We start from the raw sequence: 23,086 nt of genomic DNA, 5'->3' as shown, positions 1-23,086 counted from the left end.
GATTATGCTCCAGTCATTGTGCCGTAAGGCAGTAACTCATAACTGATAAAAACGAAACAAAGCTGTGCCTTCCTGTAAAAGGACCCCTCAAAAGGGAGCGTGCTTATAAAGGTGGTGATAAAAAAAAAAGAATGCCTGAAAATCTTAATTCAGAGCAGGTGTCCTGACAAAAGCAAACAGGAATTGGATATTAATGATATAGCTTGTCTGGTCACTCAAAACAGCCCTGTGCAGTGTGAATTCTTAGGAATGAATTGTAAATTCTTACAAACACAGGCCCTAACACCACTTCCAGAGCTGTTAGGAAGCAAGTATGAAACACTGCTTTTACTGAGCAGATTAAGTTGCAAAAAACTTTTCCTCCCTGGGATATGGGCATATTAAGCACCATGGAGCATAATTACACAGAGCACCAAAAGCAATCTCAGATAGTATCATATCTAATCCCTATCTCTATTCCCAAATGGTAACAAATACAAAGTTTCATCTCAATTATTCAACATTCATTGAACAAATATTTAGTGAGTGTTTATTATGTGCTGAGCACTGTTAGTTGCTGACAGTGCACATATTGATAAGAAACCCAGCAATAAAAGGTTTGTCTTACAAAATAGAGTTGCTTATAGTCTTTAAGAATTGTTAACAGTATCAGTAAGAGGGGCGCTGGGTGGCTCAGTGGGTTAAAGCCTCTGCCTTTGGCTCAGGTCATGATCCCAGGGTCCTGCTCAGCAGGGAGCCTGCTTCCCCCTTCTCTCTCTGCCTGCCTCTCTGCCTACTTGTGATCTCTGTCTGTCAAATAAATAAAATCTTAAAAAAAAAATCAGTAAGAAAGAAGAACTCTTTCCCTTACCATAGATTTTCCCATTAATAGAACATTTTTTAAAAGTCATGATGTTTTGAGTGAGGGTTCCTGTTTTGTCAGAGAAAACGTATTCAATCTGGCCCAGTTCCTCATTGAGAGTGGTCGTCCGAGCTTCAGCAGGTGTGGATTTTCCAGAGTAATACATCTTCCGGTCCCAGTTTATAAAATAACTGTGTCCCAGACGAATTACTTCCATACTGCATCCATTAAAATGGAGAAAAAGAAATGCTCCATCAATTTCAGAACACACAAAGCTTTGCCAAAGTAAGAAGTCCATCAAAGTCTTCAGAGTGTAGGAGAAAATATGGATGCTCCATCCCCAGGTTCTAGTGACCTTCAGAAGCATCTCAGCAGAGTCTGATTATGAACCTGCCAACGTTATTTCCCTGAAACACCGTGAAAAAATAGACTGACTCTGCATAAAACCTTGGAGAATGTCCCATGGGTCACCATTTATATTAAACAGGCCCAGTAGAGATTTCCTAGGTAACCTAAGTTGGCATTTCTCTTATACCTTAGGAGAAAGTGACTATGATTAAAGATATTTGTCAGAAAGAAGATCTAAAGAAATGTGTACATTGAGGACTTTCTCTCTAATACACTGTTTGATGTGCTTTGCTTTGTCAAAAGAGATAAAAGCAGTAGCTCTATAAAGCATTAAGCAAACCATAATAGATACTGAGTAAATCTCAATATTGTAATTATTATTGTTACACTACTTTGCCCCTTTGCCAGGAAAAGAGCATTGCCTCAGGTTCTAGTGGTAATTTATGACTTTCTAACTCTAGAAGTGAAATTTCTATGGCCAAATGTATGAACTTTTAAAAGCTTTGTCATATATAAGACTAAATCAATTTCCAAAAATGTTAACATTATAAGTTTGTGCAATTAGGTTACTAAAAATTATCATTTACTATGTATAATATATATACATACACATCATAAAAATGTTACCAATTTATCACTTGTATTTTAATTTTGTTTCCATTATTTTTGCATGAAGAAGTTTTCTTTTTCATTGATCAAATTTATTAATAGTTTATAGTTTCTCTTTTAGGAATTTTGCTTAGATAGGATTTCCCTATGCCAAGATTATACATACAAATATCTTTATTTTTCTCCTGGTTCCTTACTGAATTTCCCCCCATTTAAATCCCTTTCACAGCTGGAATTTTTATAAATATGATGTACATACAAGGTGCTAATTTCAATTTTTATGAAGTTTTTTCATCATCATTTATTGAACAACAAATCCTTTCCCTTACTGTGTTGGGATGCTTACATGCCACCTATAAATTATATTCCTCACTAGAATCTACTCTAGGGATTTCAGTTTTATTCCTTAATCTGTCACTTAGTGGGGGAGAAAAAGATAGTGGAGCTGTAAGTGGTCCTATTTCAAATGGTCCCCTGAATTGAGGTGGATATCTACCTGACCATTCTGAACACCCACGAAATCAGCCTGAGATGTAAGAAGATACATTTAAATCTCACAGACTATCTCTGGCAGTTGGTCTTGAGGTATGAAGTGGGGAGCTGTGATTTTTGTGGGTAGATATTGAAAGATAAATGGAAGTGGGGGAGCCTCTGGGATCCTGCACAGCTGGAGTACAAAAGGCTCCCATGCTGGGGACCAGGCACAGACTCACAGACCAGTAGTGGCAGGGAAAGGACTTTATGGCAATCCCCCAGACTGAAACCTCGAGCTGCAGGGGGGTGCATGCAAATTGGGGATGGCTATGGATTTTAGAAGCACAAAGGACAGAGATGCACCTGGAACTGGAAGCAAGGGCGGGAGCACTGCTGTGGGATGCACAACCCAGGAATCTGCAGTTTTAACAGCACAGACAGAAATGGAGATAGTATGACATGGAGAGCTCAGTGGAAAGCAGACTGAGATCTCTCTGTTCTGAGACAGAGGTTTGGTTATGGTCACTTCTGCTCTGACTCTCAGAAGAGACACAAAAGCCCCAAAATACTGGTTTTCACTGAGCCCATTCCCACCCACCCCCCGCCCAAAGGGGGTGGGGCAACTCTGCCCAAACAGGGTTGCCTGAGTAACAGCATGGCAGGCCCCTTCCCCAGAAGACAGGCTAGAAGAACAAGAGGAAGACAATCCTAGGTCCCTATAAAACAAGTGTGTCTTATCCACTCATTTACCACTAAATAAGACTCATTTCCACTTGCATACAATGAAATATTATTTAGCCTTAAATAAAAGAATTGAATTATGATATAATGTTCCAACATAGATGGACCCATCTTGAAAAATGGTCCCTAAGTGAAATAAGTCAGACCCAAAAGGAAAATGTTGTACAATTCTCTCATATAAGGTACCTGTAGTAATTAAATACATAAAGACTGTTAGTAGATGCTATTTTCCAGTGGCTGGATAAAGCAAAATAAGAAGAGCTGATACTTAATGGGTATAGAATTTCAGCAGAGAGAGATGATAAAGTTTTAGAATGATGGTATTGATGGTTGCATAGCAATATGAAAGTACATAAAGCTACTGAACTGTTCATTTAAAATAGTAAATTGTCATATATTTTGAACCACAAAAAATAGTAAAATGTGTTTGTCATTATCATTTTGTCAATAAAAAGTACAAAGCCCATAACAGGAAAAAAAAAAAAAAAACAGGTGCATCTTGCTTGGGTTGTGGTCAATAATTTGGACTCTGTACATTCCCTCAACAACCCCTCAATAGAATGACTAAGAGAAGGAACCCCTAACATAGGAAAGATTCAAAGACTGTGACCCCTGCCACAGAACTAATGGATATGGATATAAAGGAGCTGTCAGAAATAGACATCAGAGGGTTATAAAGACAATAGCTAGGATCAAGAAAACCATTAATGGCAACATAGATTCTCTATGGGCAGAAATGAGAGCGAATCTGGCAGAACCTAAAAGTGCTATCCAATGATAAAGTGCTATCCAATCTAATCTAGATGCTCTAACAGCTATGGTAAACAAGGCAGAAGAACAATTTAGTGATCTAAAAGACAAACTGATAGAAAAGAAGTAACAGGAGGAGGCCTGGAACAAACAGATTAAAATCCATGTAAACAGAGAAATAGATAGTAATATAGCAATAGTAAAAGAGAAATAATACTAAAGAGAAATAAATAACACCATGAAACGTTCCAACGTCAGAATTACTGGGATCCCTGAGGGGGTGGAGAGAGAGACAGGAATAGAAGACATATTTGAGCAAACTGTAGCTGAGAACTTCCCTAAGCTGGGTAATGAAACAAGTATTCCTGTCCTAGAGGCAGAGAGGACCCCTCCCAAGATCAAGGAGAACAGAACAATGCCCTGGCATGTAACAGTAAAACTTGCAAATCTTAAAACTAAGGAAACCATCTCAAGGGCAGATAGGGGGAAAAGATTCCTTACATACAGAGGGAGGAACATCTTAATAACACCAGACCTGTCCACAGAGACCTGGCAACCTAGAAAGGGCTGGCAAGACATATTCAGGGTACTAAATGAGAAGAACATGCAGCCAAGAATACTTTATCTGGCAAGGCTGTCATTCAGAATGGATAGAGAGATAAAGAGCTTCCAGGACCAATAGAAACTGAAAGAATATGTGACCAGTAAGTCATCCCTATAAGAAATATTAAGGTGGGGGACACCTGGGTGGCTCACTGGGTTAAACCTCTGCCTTCGGCTCAGGTCATGATCTCAGGGTCCTGGGATCAAGCCCTGCATCGGGCTCTCTGCTCAGCAGGGAGCCTACCTTCCCCCTCTCTCTCTGCCTGCCTCTCTGCATACATGTGATTTCTGTCAAATAAATTTAAAAAAAAAATTTAAAAGAAGTATTAAGGCGGGATAGCTTCTATAAAAGGACAAAGACCCCAAGAGTGATATAGAACAGAAATTTACAACATATAGAAACAAGGACTTCACAGGCAACATGTAACAATAAAATCATATCTTTCAATAATCACTCTCAACGTAAACAGCCTAAATGCTCCCATAAAATGGCAGAGGGTTACAGATTGGATAAAAACACAGGACCCATCCATATGCTGTCTAGAAGAGATTCACTTTGAACCTAAAGATACATCCAGACTGAAAGTGAAGTGATGGAGAACCATCTTTCATGCTAATGGACCTCAAAAGAAAGCTGGGGTAGCAATTCTCATATCAGACAAATAAGATATTAAGCTAAGACTGTAGTTAGAGATATAAAAGGACACTATATATTCTTAAAGGGTCTACCCAAAAAGAAGATCTAACAATTGTAAATATCTATGCCTCCAAAATGGGAGCAGCCAACTACATAAGCCAACTGTTAACCAAAATAAAGAAATATATTGATAATAATACATTAATAGTAAGAGACCTCAGCACTCCATTCTTAGCAATTGATAGAGCATCTAAGCAAAAAATCAACAAAGAAATAAGAACTTTGAATGACACCCTGGACCAGATGGACCTCATAGATATATACAGACATTCAACTCTAAAACAACAGAATACTCACTCTTCTCAAGCGCACATGGAACTTTCTCCAGAATAGACAACACATAGGGTCAGAAATCATGTCTCAACTGATACCAAAAGACTGACATTATTGCCTCCATATTCTTATACCACAACGCTTTCAAACAGGACCTCAATAAGAAAAAAAAGTTTGGAAGAAATTCAAAGACATGGAAGTTAAGATGCTCAAGAATGTTTGGGTCAACTAGGAAATCAAAGAAGAACTTAAACAATTCATAGACACTAAAGAGAATGAAAATACACATCAGTCCAAAACCTACAGGATATGGCAAAGGCAGTCCTAAGGGGGAAATACACAGCCATCCAAGTCTCAGTGGAAAAAAAAAAAAAGAAAAGAAAAATCCCAAATACAGAAACTATCCTTAAACCTTAAAGAACCAGAGGATCAACAACAAATTGAGCCCAAATAATGCACAAGAAGGGAAATAATTAAGATCCTAGCAGAGATCAAGGAATTAGAAATCAGAAATATGGTAGAACACATCAACAAAATTAGAAGCTGGTTCTTTGAAAAAATTAATAAGATTGATAACCCACTTGCCAGACTTATCCAAAAGAAAAGAGAAAGGACCCAAATTAATAAAATTATTAACAAAAGGGAAGAGATCATGACTAACACCAAGAAAATAGAAACAAGCACCAGAAATTATTATCAACAACTACATGCCAATAAATTAAGCAACCTAGAAGAAATGGATGCATTCCTGGAAACCTATAAATTTCCAAGACTGAAACAGGAAGAAACTGACAACCTGAATAGACCAATAACCAGTAACAAGATTGAAGCAGTGATCAAAAACCTCCCAAAAAACAAGAGTCCAGGACATGGTGGATTCCCTGGGAAATTCTACCAAACATTCAAAGAATAATACCTACTCTCCTGAAGCTGTTTCAAAAAATAGAAACAGAAGGAAAACATCCAGACTTATTCTATGAGGTCAGTATTACCTTGATCCAAAAACCAGGCAGAGACCCCATCAAGAAGGAGAATTTCAGACCAATATCCCTGATGAATATGGATGCCAAAATTCCCAACAAGATCTTAGCTAATAGGACCCAACTGTACATTAAAAGGATTATCCATCATGACCAAGCGAGATTTATCCCTGGGATGCAAGAGTGGTTCAACATTCGCAAATCAATTAATGGGACAGAACATATCAATAAGAGGGGAGAGAAGAAACATATGGTCCTCTTAATTGATGCAGAAAAAGCATTTGACAAAATACAGCATCCTTTCCGGATTAAAACCCTTCAGAGTATAGGATAGAGGGAACATTCCTCAATTTCATAAAATCCATCTATGAAAAATCCATAGTGAATATCATTATCAATGAGGAAAAGCTGGGAACCTTTCCCTTAGTATCAGGAACATGACAAGGATGCCGTCCCTCGCCACTATTGTTCAAGACAGTAGAAGAAGTCCTAGCCTCAGCAGACAGACAACAAAAAGAAATAAAAGGTATTTAAATAGGCAACGAAGTCAAACTCTCTCTCTTCACAGATGACATGACACTTTATGTGGAAAACCCAAAAGATTCCACCCCCAAATTATTAGAACTCAGAGAAATTCAGCAATATGGTAGGATATAAAACCAATGCACAGAAACCGGTTGCTTTTCTATACATTAACAATGTAACCATAGAAAGAGAAATTAAGGAATCAATTCCACTTACAATAGCACCAAAAACCACAAGATACCTAGGAATACACTTAACCAAAGAGGTAAAGGATCTATAATACAGAACACTTATGAAAGAAATTGAGGAAGATACAAAAAGATGGCAAAATATTCCATGTTCATGGATTGGAAGAATAAGCATTGTTAAAATGTCTATCCTGGCCAGAGCAAGCAACACTTTCAGTGTCATCCCTATTAAAATACCACTGGCATTTTTCAAGGAGCTAGAACAAGCAATCCTAAAATTTCTATGAAACCAGAAAAGACCCAAATCACCAAGGGAATGTTGAAAAAGAAAAACAAAGCTTGGAGCATCATGTTGCCTGACTTCAAGCTATATTACAAAGCTATGATCACCAAGACAGCATGGTATAGGCACAAAAACAGACACATAGACCAGTGGAACAGAACAGAGACTCCAGAAATGGACCTTCAACTCTGTGGTCAACTAATCTTTGACAAAGCAGGAAAAAATACCAAATGGGAAAAAAAAAACAGTCTCTTCAATAAGTGGTGCTGGTAAAATGGGATAGCTACATAAAGAATAAAGAAGAATGAAACTGGACCATTCTCTCACAGCATACACAAAGATAAACTCAATATGGATGAAAGACCTCAATGTGAGACAGGAATCCATCAAAATCCTAAAGGAAACATAGGCAGTAACCTCTTCGACATCGACCACAACAACTTTTTTCAAGACATATCTCCAAAAGCAAGGAAAACAAAATTGAAAATGAACTTTTGGGACTTCATCAAGATAGATAACTTCTGCATAGCAATGGAAACAGTCAACAAAACAATGAGGCAACCCACAGAATGGGAGAAGATATTTGCAAATGACACTACAGATAAAGAGCTGATATCCAAGATCTATAAAGAACTTCTCAAACTCCACACCCAAAAAACAAATAATCAAGTCCAAAAATGGGCAGAAGACATGAACAGACACTTCTCCAATGAAAACATACAAATGGCTAACAGATATGTGAAAAAATGTTCATCCTCATTAGCCATCGGGGAAATTCAAATCCAGGCCACATTGAGATACCACCTTACAGCAGTTAGAGTGGCTAAAATTGACAATGGAAGAAACAACAAATATTGGAGAGAATGTGGAGAAAGGGGAACCCTCTTACACTGTTTGTGGGAATGCAAGTTGGTACAGCTACTTTGGAAAACAGTGTGGAGGTTCCTCAAAAATTAAAAATAGAGCTATGCTATGACCCAGCAATTGCATTACTGGATATTTACCCCAAAGATACAGATGTAGTGAAAAAAAGGACCATATGCACCCCAATGTGCATAGCAGTAATGTCCACAATAGCCAAACTGTGGAAAGAGATGAGATGCCCTTCAACAGATATATGGATAAAGAAGATGTGGGGTGTGTGTGTGTGTGTGTGTGTGTGTATTTATAAAGAAGATGTGGTGTGTTTATGTATGTATATATATACACACACACACGTGTGCACATGCATACACACACACACACACACACACACATACATACGTGGAATATTACTCAGCCATCAGAAAGGATGAATACCCAACTTTTACATTAACATGGATGGGACTGGAGGAGATTATGCTGAGTGAAATAAGACAAACAGAGAATGTCAATTATCATATGATTTCACTTATTTGTGAAACATAGGAAATAGCATAGAGGACATGAGGAGAAGGAAGGGAAAAATGAAGGCAAGGGTGATTAGAGGAGGGAGACAAATCAAGAGAGACTATGGACTCCAAGAAACAAATTGAGGGTTTTGGGGGGGGATGTGTTAGCCCGATGATGGGTATTAAGGAGGGCACGTATTGCATGGAGCACTGGGTGTTATACACAGCTAATGAATTACTGCATACTATATCAAAAACTAATGATGTACTGTATGGTGGCTAACAGAACATAATAAAAAAAAGGAAAAAATACATCTCTTATTTTCCTTATTGCATCTTTATAAAATTTGGCAATACCTGAGAGGATGTGGGAACACTTAGTCTCTTTAAAAATTCTTAGCTATAATTACTCACCTATTCTTACTGATAGAATCAATGTGTTCATTTATGCAAACTTTAGAATCAATGTACCAGCTTTCTCATAAAACTTATTTGAGACTTGTATTAAGTGTACATTAAACTTATAATTATTGGAAAAGAACTAATATTTTAATATATCAATGCCACTTCAAGGAGAAGGATAAATCTTTATAGTAATTCAATATTGAAATTGGTATTAGGTAATAAAATACCTCTATTGGTAAAGAATTTTAGTTTAGTTTTGGTTTGCCTTTGTTTTTTATATAAGTCTACACCATAGCTTGATAGATATGTTCCGGCACATTGTATCTTTTTATTGATGAGATCATTGTTTAAATTGTTGTTGACCTAAAGGAAAGTTTTTTTTTAACATTAAAAGCTTTTCCTGATAGTAAGAAATGTGATTATGACACAAAATCAGACATTTAAATGAATTATCTTACTAAGAGACTCACAGGATTATTCCATTGGATTTCCTAAGTCTATAATCACATTGACTACACTCTTACTTTCTAATAGAGTTATTATCATTTCAGGTTCATGACATCTCTTCACTGATATTTTGCTACATGTCTTAGTACATTAACAAGGTCATCCAGAAGAGTATAACACAGTAATGACAATAGCAAAGACCCATTTCTGATCTTAATGGGAATTAAGCTTTGGTTTTCTCATCTGTAAAGTGAGAACATTTATAGTGGCCTGATTATGCTAACTCTGAACATTTGTCTTCCTGAAGACAAAAGATGAAATCAAAATCCTTTCTAGCATTACATTCTATGCTCCTAATATTTCCCTCTCCAAAAGTGGTATGGTGCCCATTCATTTTTGACCTATTTAAATGGTAACACTTTTTTTTCACCTAAACTAAAAATCACACTATGACTCTGTAGAATCCTACAATATAAAAATAAAGTCATATTCTGAATTTGTTTATATATTTTCCTTTTATAGTTTACCCATCTATGCTCCCCTCCTCTCCCCCCCACACACATACTTCCTTGTAAATTCCTTGCTAGCTTTTCTGTCTCAGCTGTTTTCCTTATTCCATTCACTTAAAAAAAAAAAAAATTAGCACTTATAGGGGACCAAGCACAGTGCTTTACCTGTAATAAGCAGTCCATCAGTGCTGAATGAATGAATCCTGACCTTCTATTCCCTAATTTCACCAGTAAGGACATTAAGACTGAGAAGTTAAGTGACTAACCAAAGATCACACAAATAATCAACCACAGAGCTTCAGAATTCAGGCATTCGATAAAGCCAATGCCGACCTGACCTTAAGAATGACATTACGAAGGTAACTGTACAAACAATATGAAGATTTCATCTTTCAGAAGTAAGAGAGCTCACTGAAAACTCAAAGCAAAATGAATACAATAGCATCTGATTCTTCTGTACCACACTTCAAACCAATGGAAGTACTGCAAATTAATTTGGACTCTTAGATCTTAAAATAGTGTGTGGAGAGGAAGGGTATCCTTTTTATTTGGGAAAGAGGATTTAGGAGAGTCACAGTGGAACATTCAGCTCTTTGTCTTGTAATGGTAGAAAAAAGGAGACAAATGTTCAGAGTTAGCATAATCAAGTGCTTAGTGTTTTCTGCCTGAATGCTCAAAGAGCAAGGCTTATGAGTCCACCCATTCTGTGGCTAAACAAGCAAAATCAAAATGAATTCCTATTGCTTTCGGAAAAAAAAAATCTAATTCCTTGGGAGTACATGGCTGCATTTCTTAAGATGATGTATTAAAAAAACTGTAGCTGGGTATGCTTTAATACTACAGATAAACAAACTGACAGCACCGAAATACTTTAACAACATCAACACCCTCTGTTCATGTGGAATTGTTAACCATTCAAAGTAAATTCAACACTTTTACCCTTGAGTGACATTCAGTCCTAATTTATTCTTTGTACCTAGTTGAAAGCCTAGAGGAAGATTTTATAGAAGGCCTCCCTTCCAAAGAGAAAAACCTGAGGGTTCTCTTCTTGTAGGTCTCAGTCTTTAGGACTGAGCAACCTGAAATTCCTTGGAATGCTCCTCCCCTAGTGTTCAGATCAGAATCACTGCTCTTGTTTGTTGAGAGGAAAGTTCCCATTTACCCTCATCATTACTATGCCTTACAACAAGTACAGAGCTCTAGACTCTTTTCCTTCTCTTGATATCTTCACTGAGTAATAAACCAGACACCATTTAGGGAGAGAAGAAAAACACAGTACAAAGTGTCAGAAGTTGTGCTTTGGATCTTGGTTCTATACCTAATCAGCCCCATGAGCCTGTACAAATAACCTCATTTCTGAAAGAAGTTGAGCAGTAACTACTTTAGAAGGTTGTTGGGAGGCATAAGTAAGATAAAGTATATGGAAGCACTTTATATAAAATATAAAATGTTATCTAGGGTAAGGTGGTGTTATTTGGAGCAGACAGGAACTCAGATCAATTATCTTAATCCTGCCATTTCACTGAGCAACACATAGTTCATAAATAAACTAAGGCACAGAGAAGCCAAGTGCTTTCTTCAAGGTCACACAGCTATTTGTGGTCATGCCAAAACCAGAACCTGGGTTTGAACTATTCCACTTAGGTTTTCTTTTTATTACTGCAAGAGACACATTAGAAGGAAAAGGAAGGCTAACCTGGGAATCTAGCCTTGACCTCTACAACACCAATCTTTCAAATCATTAAGTGAAAAATGCCAATGCACTTCAAAGAAAGGACGTGCAGAGAATATACTTCCTTTGTGAGGACATATGAAACTGCACATGTACAGATGGTAAGCCACCATGAGCATTTATGGTTCGTTTAGGACATAAAAGGAAAGCTATAAAAGCTGACCGTAGCTCTTCTGGCAAAGAGCAGGATTTACTACAGACTTTATAATTGGATACAAGCATGAGAGGTCCTCGGAATCAAAGATGAGCCAGTAGGATACAGCTTAAATAGAGCCTGCTCTGACCACAGCTCCAGAAGGCCCAGAGCAATTTGCGGTGTTGTGGCCACATGCCACTACTTCAAGTAAATTTCCCACAAGTTGACATTTCAGTTTCCTGACTGCTATCCAAAACAAGGGTGGATTTTGTGCATTGAACTTCCCTTGCTTCATCATAGCCAGGATTTTGGAAAGAGAGAAAAAGAAGCTTGTAAAAATTAGTGGGGATTTAGAGCCGGTAATTTTTTTGTATTGTTAAAGTACTGGTGATGAGGGACGTCAAACAACCACATCTCACCCTGGCTCCAGTGCCTTTGAGATAGTCTGGCGCAATCTTGGTAGGATTAGGATCAAAAGTATCCCAGCTACACACTCTTGGGCCACCTTCTAAGCCTTATCAAATACACACACACAAATACACATATATATGTGCCTATACAGTATTGCATATGTGTGTGTGTGTGTGTATGGAGAGACAGAGAGAGAAAAGGAGAGGTCATTTTAGCTCTTTTTTGTGAGACCAAATCTAGAAATGACAGATGGTGTTGTGGTGGGAGTTACGACTCATACTTATTTAACAATGGACAAGTGCTACCAACTGTATTTCAACTTCTTTATGTTCTAGTTACAATAATAGGAAAAATTAACATTTCTCAAGCTCTTACGATGTGTCAGACATTCTTTTAAGAGCTTTACAGTCTGTTTACTCTTTACTATTAAGTAAAATGCTATTTTCTTTTCTTTTAAAATCAGGAAACTGAAGACTAGAAGGTGAAATAACTTGCCCAATGACATGGAGCTACTAAGTGGTGGAACAGAATCCAAATCTGCGTATCGGGAGCCAGACTAGTGGCAGGGAGTCACCATCAGAATAGATGTCCCCAAGTATTCTTCCATTTCTTACCCAATATCAACCCGATTCTAACCGATCAGGTTGCATGAGACACTGTAGTCCATTTTTCCAAAGAATAAGATCCCTAAGAAACCAGATCAAATCAAGGATAAAACAAAATGCATTTACTATAATTTGAAAATGTAAAAGTTAAGCAGATTAAGCAGTTTAGTTGCCTGATTTGTAACAGATGTAGCAGATCATAAGCAGTTAAAGCAAGACATTGACCAGACTGTCATCATTTTAAAACAAAAATGATTACAGAGCATGATTATGCACAATGGTCTTTTGACAAAGTGGCTTACCTATAGTATAAATTCTCATCTTACCTCACATATAATGAAATGGGTACAACTGTATTGAGGATTATAATATATGACCAGAATGTTAAGAATCCTGAGAAGACAGAGTTCTTCTCTCCTTCATTCCAAAAGAGGAAAGTTCTGAATTGGTCTCCAACTTGATTCTCCCAGATTGAATTTCCTATTGCAAGAATAATTCCCAAGCATACCAGAAACCCAAAAATCTGAAATGAGAATAGAAGTCTGGCTAAGGTTAACTTGAACCCAAAACTCATCATCCCAACACAATACCGTTATACTCCTAACTCCAGGAAAAGGTCAATTGAAAAGACAGGCAAAGCTCTTCTTACTTATCATTAATCATACAAGTAAAATTCAATATTTTTATGTTGGAACTTGGTTAAATATTTTACATGCATTTTCTCACTTAATTCTCCCACTGATTGTCTGAGATGGGGACAATCATTATTCACAGGTTAAGAATCAAAAACAGAACAAAATAAAACAGAAGCACAGAAATATTATAACTCATCCATGGTCACAAAGCCAATAAATTCACACCCTTGATTTGTGATGAGTGCATATACTTAAGCGGCTTAAGTAAAGAAGGTCATATGTCCTGATTTGCCCTGGTGTGCCCCAGTTTATATCTGTTGTCCAGATGTCATACTAATTGTGCTTTCTCCTTTCCCCTTCATAAGTGTCCCTGTTTGAATTATAAATTATATGGTCACCCAAGGCATAAAAGCAAAAGGAAGAAAATATCAGGGATAAAGAATAATCTGAGACTAGTCAAGACTCTTGGCCACAGATCTAGCTACACAATCCTTATTTACAGTCCACAAGAAAAAGAAGGATTAATTAAAATACAGCGTGGCATGTATATTTTTTCTTTTGAGATTTAAAAATAGTGGGAAGCAATCTGAAAACTGTTAGCCAACTCTTAAATTGGGATTAGTATCAGGATTAGCAAAGCAAACATTTTGGAGGCATCTAGAGAGCAAGGTTCGCTCAAATGCCAGCATTGGAAAGGAAAGACACAAAGTCAGTGAATAGGTAAGACCTGAGCCGAACAAGAAATTCAGGGGACTTTGTTTTGCCAAGTCATACTGTGTTAAGAGACAAGACCAACCTCTGTTGAGGGAGGAGTGGGGCTAGGGAATAGAAATGTATTGAACTTATTTCCTTTTTTCTCCAAGAAGGAATATTCTGGCATTCTAGGACTACTTTCCTCTTTATTCATTCATGAACAAAATATACATGTAGAAGACATTTATGTAGAAAAAAAAATGGAAAAACCTGACTTACAAGTACCTTAGAAAACCATGTGTTAGAGAAAAGTAGAATTGTAAATTCCTGAAATCCTACCAATTTGATACCTGTATCATGGTATTCTCTTTTATTTCAATGATTAATACTACAAATTAATTGAAGTGAAAAACTTTAAGAGCATTAAAACCGGTGGTACTTGGCATTAAATGCCCTAAGTAGGATGGACTCAGTTTCTAATTCTCCAATGGATTATTTGATTTTCTAGTATGAAAGCTGGGATAGTCTCTCCTTCACAATCAGGCTATAGGCTTACCTATAGTATAAATTCTCATTTATACTTACTGTGTGGTGGATATACATACAATTTCCATGCAAGCCCAGAAGTGGGGTTAGGGCCATTTAAATAGGGAATTCTAGGAGGGGACACAAGCTAAGCACGTCCCCTTGGCCCTCGAGTCTCTGCCCCAAGGGGATGGGTATAGGGGGAGGAAAGCCCAGTTCTGAGGACACCAAATGTAAAACACAGAGCCTGTCCAGTATTTGTGCCCAGTAAGAGTTCACTTCCTTCTTTCTTTATTCAGAGTCCCACTATCTTATATCAGTTAAGTAAATATATAGTGAGCTCAGACTCTTTATAATTGATTGTGAGTCTGCGATTGGGGTGGCGGGGGGCGGGGCTTGGTTCAAAGTCACTGTCCTCATATTTAAAGTCAATGTCTTCCAACTTAATTCCAATATAAGGAGGCAAAGCAGTATTACACAAAAAGTCAGATAACAATCAGATGCACAGCGTGAGGAAGCACAAGATTAACTGACAAAAGTGTAGCATGCAAGGAATAGTCAACTGTCTTTGATAAATGGATGGTAGGAAAAAAATTTCAAAAAAGGCAGAAAAGAACAAAAATTCAGAGGAAAGAAATAACCCCATGTTAAGAAGGTTCAGAAGTTTTGCAAAGGAGGAAAACTGTGACCTGGGCCTTAGAAGATTCGTAAGCAGAACCAGCTACACAATTTGTGGAGCCCAGTGCAAAATGAAAATACAGGACCCCTTGTTCAAAAATTACTGATAATTTCTACATGGCGACAGATGAATAAACCAAGTATGAGGCCCATTTGAGTGGGGAACCTGTGTAATTACACAGGTCACATACCCATGAAGCCAGCTCCATCCACAAGCTATGTTGAGAAGACATGAGCAAAAGTAAGACAGAAAAAGGACCGAACTACCTCAAAAATTATGTTTTACTTTTTTAAAAACAAATACTTGAAACATGGAGAACTTGCAAGACCATGACAGCCTCCATAAACACTATCTTCCCTCTCATGAAAAATTCCACCCATGGTTGTGAAATTATAATCTAGAAAGTAGAGGGCAATATAACAGGCCCCAGAAGCAAAATCACCAAAAACAAATTACACAAGGAGAATGAAGACTTCTGAAAGAATTCCCAGCCATATGTAAGAAATATATTAAAATAAAAATGACATGTGTTTTCCCCTAATTTTGTTATAGTATCTTACCCATAGTACTAGAGTATTCAACAGTTTATCAATGCTTGTCCTCTTAAACTTTGTCTTACCGCTGTTCTGCATTAATTTTGTGTCAGGACCTGCCAAAAAAAATTTAAATAGCAACTTTAAAATGATTTAATGATGTATTACTACCATTAGTATTTCTTATCATGTCAAATGTTCCTGAAAGGAGAATAACATGTTTTTCAAAATAATGTAACTTTTATTAAGAACATGGGCCATTTTTAAGTTGTATAAGATTCTCAACTGGTAGCTTAGTAACAACCCTGGAGACTGCAAGAGAATGGGTCTCCTTAGAATAGGACAAATCCAGATAGAACCTGCAACTGAAACGTTTGAGAAATGCTATTTTTTCAAAAAGCTGTATATGGCTGTGGTTTTAGTTGAAGAAATGAAAGGTAACAGGCCAATCCAAGTGAGGAATAATTTGACATGTTAAAAATAATGCAGTAATAAACATAACTCAGAACAATGAGATCAAAAATGGAAAGTTAAAATCAGCAATCAAATTCTGTATCTGTTTCTCAAAAAGATCTGGGGTGCCTTTATGGAGAAACTAGAATAAATGCAAACAATAAATACATCAGCAAATAAGTTAAACCTTTATTGTATATTGCACAGTGTGCAGATAATATACATTTTTTGTAAGGGCAGGAATTGAATCTTATGTTAGCTTTATTTCAGAGAAATGCATTTTCTCATTTTCACTAAGTCCCTTGCTCAAGTAATTCTTCTTTAATTTTTTAATTTTTATTAACATATAATGTATTATTAGTCCCAGGGGTATAGGTCTGTGAATTGTCAGGTTTATACTCACAGCACTCACCATAGCACATACCTTCCCCAATATCCATAACCCAACCACCCTCTCCCTAACCCTCACCCCCTGGCAACCCTCAGTTTGTTTTGTGAGATTAAGAGTCTTATGGTTTGTCTCCCTCCCGATCCCATCTTGTTTCATTTATTTCTTTCCTACCCCCTCAAATCCCCCACATTGCCTCTCAACTTCCTCATATCAGGGAGATCATATGATAATTGTCTTTCTCTGACCGACTTATTTCACTAAGCATAATACCCTCTAGTTCCATCCACATCGTCATAAATGGCAAGATTTCATTTCTTTTGATGGCTGCATTGTATTCCACTGTCAGGTAATTCTAAGAATTATTATTATCTGCCTTTGAGTTAGATAACTAGATGATTAACAAAAGAGAGTATTAGAATATATTGCTAAGGAAATTCCACTAAATGGAAGCAATTAAGCTTTAATTATATCTGATTCCTCTATTGTTCCTCTCCACATCATCTTCTTCTTATTGTCATCAATCCATGTAGCCATTTAATATAGGAGAGAGGAAAACTGAAAGAATTAAAGGAGAGAGGCACACATAAAATTTTATCCCATCCTAAAAGTCAGGGAAGAATGAGCACATCCTTAGAAGACTTTCATTTACTTAAAATACAAATGGAAGCAAAGACTGGGGTCTCATAAAATTCAGTCTGAAGATGGAAATTATACCCCACTGTCCTATTCCCAACTATTGCTGTGTAAAGGAGACCACCCACATTTTCTCAGAATTGTTTATTAAAATCATATGGACACTGAGGGTGGGAAGAATTTCTTGTATGGTAAAGATCATAAAGGGCAAATGAAGTTTGTGATTAGTAAAAGCTGAAATACTCAAAGACCCCAGTTTTGTACTAAAATTTTATATTTCTTAGGCATACCTATACACACTGAGCAGCAGAGAACACACCTAGGGGTTTTTAATCATTTGTCTAAATATATCTACAGATGCTGATTCACACATCTCTTCTTCCACTCATAGCCACAGATCTTGAAAGAATTTCTGTACTCAGCAGCCTCTGTTTTCTCAGCTCCTACTTATTACTCAGCCTAGTTTCAGATCTAGTGTTATTATCAAAACTCTCCATACCCCACCCAACCCCCAGTGACCTACTCAATCAAGGACCTTCTATTTACCAACCTTACAAATACCATGGGCAATACTGAACTTTTCAAATTACACACACACACACACACAGATCTGTTTGAAAAACCTAACAATTTCTTCCCAGTGCTCTTCGGATAAAGATCAAAGTTCTGGATACAGACCACAAGGCTCTTTATGATCCAAATCCTATCCACATCTCTCATCACATGTCTATCTATATTGTCCATGTTCTCTATACTCCACACTGGCCTTAAGTTGTGTTTTTGTTTTTGTTTTTTTAACCTCACCATTTTCAGTCCTGATACAGGGACTTTGTCCATGATGTGACTTTTAATTAGCTTGCTCTTTCTCTTTATATTCCTCCACGACATACTCGTTTAAGTACATGTTCTTTTCTTTCTTTTTTTTTTTTCAGAGCACTTATCTCAGTTTGAGGTTATATATTCATTACAACAAATATCTGAGATTAAGGTTTCTTACTTCTACTGGAGTCAAAACCACAGGAGTGAATGGACTTCATTTGTCTTTGCTCACATTCTTAATCAGAAATTAATAAGAAGTATATTGCCTGCCACATAGTAGGCACTCAATAAATAGTTGATAAATTTATTAAGTACCTGATATGTTTTTAGGTGATGTGCAGATATGCTTTTCATCTATTATCTCAATTAATGCTTAATATAATCCAGTTAATTAGGTATTATTACCCTTAATTCACTAATAATGACACAAACTTAAAGTATTTAAGTAACTTTCCTGAGATTTCTTGTCTAGTAAGTATCAGAACCAGAATTCAAACCCAGATATAGCTCCCTTGGAAGTTCTTTGCTCTTTGTCACTATTTTAAAAACTATATGAAATACTCCATTAATTCATTAATTCATGGACTCATTCAATCAATGTGTATTTAAGACTAAGACTCCTTCAGATTCCAAGAAGGAAATAGATGACACACTGGAAAAGGGTAACTGGAGAAAAAAAAATTTTTCAAAAGGGACTCTTTACAAAACTGTGGGTGGGGGTTCAAGGGAAGAAAATGTTCATGCAGTAACCAAAAACTTAGAAGCAATCAGGACGTTTCTCTATCTAAGCTAGAAGGGAGTGGTTACTGGACCCTAAAGGACAGTATAGAGTTTGCAGCCTTTAAGAAAGAGGGACTTTAACAATTATATGATCTCTCGGATAAGAGGAATTTGAGAGGCAGGATGGGGGCTTTTGGGGGATAGGGAAGGAAAAAATGAAAGAAGATGGGATCAGGAGGGAGACAAACATAAGAGGCTCTTAATCTCAGAAAACAAACTGAGGGTTGCTAGAGCGAAGGGCAGTGGGAGGGATGGAGAGTCTGGGTGACGGACATTGGGGAGGGTATGGGCTATGGTGAGCTCTGTGAAATGTGTAAGACTGATGATTCACAGACCTGTGCCCCTGGGGCAAATAATACAATATATGTTAATAAATAATAAAATAAAACTCACATTTCCAAACTCAAAAGAGAAAGAAAGAAAGAAAGGAAGGAAGGAAGGAAGGAAGTGAGTGACTTTAGGTTGAGGTACCCAACCTAAAGTCTGAAGTGACTACTTCCGGAGGAAGTCTGAGGGAATAAATACCAGGATCTCAGTCTGCTTTCTCCCTTTGACCTCTTTCCATGAGAATGGAAAGCCTAACTACAATGACAGAGCCTAACTACAAGTCAAAATTCAAGGAAAACTCTTAGTGTAAACCATACAAATCAGCTTCCCAAGGCAGAAAGAAGAGTGAAAAAATGGGACAGTAGACCTGGAGGGGCAAATGAAAAACATCCAACAAAAAAATCTACTGTACTGGTGCTGACTCCCATGAATTTCTTAAAGAAAGATATCTCCTCCACTCAGAAACAAGACTTCCTCCTCTCTTGAGCAAAAGAAAAGCTATTACTAGGGAGGCATGGCCTGGCTGTTAATGCATATTGGACCCTTGCAAATTATAGATTTGTAGAGTAAACCATGTCTATGTCAACTATATTCCTTACACAATCCTTAGTGATAGTTATAATAAGAGTAATAGAGAAAGAATAGTTAATAAGTCATTTAGGATAACTTTAATAAGATCTAAGTGTTCACCTGGAACTAGTTCTCCAAATTAGATGTCCTAAGATTTGGAGGTTCTGAGACACTCATCTGTTCAAATCTGATATTGACCAAACCAACCATTCTTCTACCTGTCACTGTTCTAGCTAAGCTTTCTGTTAACATTCATGCCCAGACTAAAGTCAATGCAGGCATTCTCTGCTTTACAAATATCTGCCTCATGAAGAACATCCAATCCATAACACAAAAAGCAGAGGATATTCCCCCACCTCTGCCTGCCAAGATCCAAAGAGCAGTACATCAGACCAATCCTCAGTCTTTGAAGCAGGCAGTGCACTCAGAATTGATGCTGGATGGAAGAAGAAGGAAAGGAAAGAAAGGAATATTTGTCAAGCATCCTCTGCCATATGAATGTTCTTCCTGAGTCTTCACAGTGACTCTCTAATGCACTCATTATCCCCATGTTATAGCAGAAGAAACTAAAGCTTGGGTAGTTTAAGTAACTAAGGCTTAACATCCTACAGCTGGTAAACAAATCTGAACCCAGCTCTGTCCAATCCTAATTCTGGGGGCTTTCTGATACACTTCTTGAGGAGGGGAGGGGGACCTGTTCAGTTTACCATCCCACTTCCTTCTATGTAGGCGCATTCTCCCAGAACAAAACTTATGCAGAAATACGTGGCCCCTGAGTGGCTCACACAGCTGTCCTAATGTTACATGCTGTAATTGAGCCATAGTCCTGAATTAGTCATTCTAAGCAAGTTCACAAAAATGTAAACACAACGTTGAGCTATAACCCATTCCTGGGATGAAGCCCCACCCACCCACCCAACTTCTGTGATGACAGGAACCAAACCAGGAGAACGCTTCCCACTAAAGGAGTTTCAAAAATTCTCCCCCTTCTTACGTGGGAAGATAAGTGGAGGCTAATATCTAAGCCTAGCTCTTTTTCTTAATGCAAGAAAGATGCAAATAAGAAAATATGTGACCACAGGTTTACTTCCCTAATGAGTAAAAACATCTGATAAGCAAATCATGAAAGCAGATGCATCCCCAGATAAAAGCCCATATACTGCCATCCTTCTAGGGATTTCTCAAGACCTTACAATGGCAATACCCCAAGCAGGGAGAGCCTTGCTGACACCCACAGCTGAGAGTATTTAGGAGAAATTGAGAGGACTTTTCTAGGTTTGGAACACTCTTGAGTCTTTAATAAACATTTGTTGTTGTTGAGGAAAGTCAGTTAGGAAAAACATTCCAATTCTGATTGCACATATAGTCAATGGACCCAAAAACACATCTTAATTTGATGTCATAATAAACAGGATTTTTAAAAACGAAGGGCTGGCAATGGAAGCCATGAGTACAATCTGAGTGGCTTTATGTAATGGAGCTACTGTAAGCTTCCTTAGCAGAAGAATGCCACCTCGGGCCTGTAGAGATAAAGTCAAGACAGTAAAAGTGGCCAGCAGGAAGAGTAAAAGGCACTTTCCCTCCCTCCCAGCCTCCTAACCCCCCTCTGTCCTGCACAGTCTTTCCAGGCCCCACTGTGCTGCTGACAAATAGTAGAAGAAGCTACAGAGTATAAACAGAAATGATTGCAGGATCTCCAAGAAATCTCTTCCAAAAGGGTCGCTTGACCTCTGCAAACTACAAAATTAAGAGCAGAGCAATGTGGGGCGGGGGGGCTTCTTTCACACACTTCCCCCACTTTAAAGGCAGATAGATTCATATATACATGATGGGAGTCATAGAGATGAAGTTCAAGAAAGAGAAATTAAACAGTATGTAGCACCTACCAAGCAACTAAAGCCCAAGCACCCCTTAAGAATGGGTTCCTGGGGGCACCTGGGTGGCTCAGTGGGTTAAAGCCTCTGCCTTCGGCTTGGGTCATGATCTCAGGGTCCTGGGATCAGCCCCCCATTGTGCTCTCTGCTCAGGGGGAGCCTGCTTCCCTTCCTCTCTCTCGGCCTGCCTCTCTGCCTACTTGTGATCTCTCTCTGTCAAAAAAATAAATAAAATCTTAAAAAAAAAAACAAACTCTTTAAAAAAAAAAAAATGGGTTCCTAATGCCAGTGGTTCCTCACACAGCAGCCCCCACCCAATCCAGACTATCTGCTATCAGCCCAGAGCAGCACCTTGAGTGGAACAAAAGCACCTTCCTCATCCAACCTGGAGAGGTGAAGACAGCCCAGGCATACCTCAGGACAGGCTCCCCCATAACCAACCCGGGGCAGTCAGCGGTACCTGCAAAAATAACCATTCCAAAACACCAGCTGGTATTTCTCAGGATGCAGCCCCTCAGGATTACATTCTCATTGTTGAGTGTGTGCTTGCTGTCCTTCCAGGAGAGAACTCCCACGAATTTATCTAATTTGTTGTTGGGTGCCTCACAGACAACAATCCCTGTAAAATAAAAAACAAAAATGAAACCCTGTTTATGACTGACCTCAAACTCTCTTTAGCAGTCCACCATACTGTGTTACCACCCTCCTTCTAATACACAGCATATTTTTATTTTCCTTCTCTTTTTGACAGGGCAATGCTATGGATACAAGACTGTGCTAGAAAAAATAAGTGAGTGGGGGCAGTCTGCTGGAGGGCAGGGGTACAAAGATGGAAATCTATCAAGTGTTTTAACACAGCTTTCTGCACTTTCCAAATAAGAATGAAAAACTTGAGAGCCATGGATTTTTTTTCCTTAAATAAAAATCACTCCCCTCTACATCTAGTTTGCAACAATGATTTCTGAAAACATAAAGCAGGGATTCTCTTAAAAGTTTTTCTTCCTCTCTTTTTACTTAATATGAATTTTCAAATAGGTTAAGATGGCACACTTCCAGCTTCACAACCAAAGTTAATTAGGTCTTTCTAGGCTCATCATTAATAATTCGGGGGTGGGGGAGGGGGTCCTATGATGTTCCTCCCCCTGGAAACCTGGGCCTTGTATGCCACATGTGTCTGAGAATGCATGTGATTCCTTTCAGCTGTTGTATGCTTCTTATCTTGATTAGATGCAGAGTTCTGGGGACCC

At 37.9% G+C, this 23,086-nt stretch overlaps 1 protein-coding gene across 4 annotated transcripts in view; it reads right to left on the bottom strand.

Annotated features, from left to right (window-relative positions):
• ATP8B4 (ATPase phospholipid transporting 8B4 (putative)) overlaps nucleotides 1-23,086 on the bottom strand; it is a 278,437-nt gene that overhangs the window by 85,292 nt on the left and 170,059 nt on the right. For all 4 annotated transcript variants that reach the window (XM_044230132.1, XM_044230130.1, XM_044230133.1 and 1 more), the window contains exons 10-13: nucleotides 22,300-22,458; nucleotides 16,020-16,108; nucleotides 13,254-13,450; nucleotides 851-1,059 (exon numbers count right to left, since the gene is read on the bottom strand). In XM_044230132.1, the coding sequence (XP_044086067.1) occupies nucleotides 851-1,059; nucleotides 13,254-13,450; nucleotides 16,020-16,108; nucleotides 22,300-22,458 (654 nt within the window). The remainder of the gene's footprint in view (nucleotides 1-850; nucleotides 1,060-13,253; nucleotides 13,451-16,019; nucleotides 16,109-22,299; nucleotides 22,459-23,086) is intronic.

The sequence above is a fragment of the Neovison vison genome, chromosome 13 (assembly GCF_020171115.1).
Source record: "Neovison vison isolate M4711 chromosome 13, ASM_NN_V1, whole genome shotgun sequence".
In the NCBI taxonomy this organism is placed as follows: Eukaryota; Metazoa; Chordata; class Mammalia; order Carnivora; family Mustelidae; genus Neogale; species Neogale vison.
This window is presented reverse-complemented; position numbering and strand designations above follow the sequence as displayed.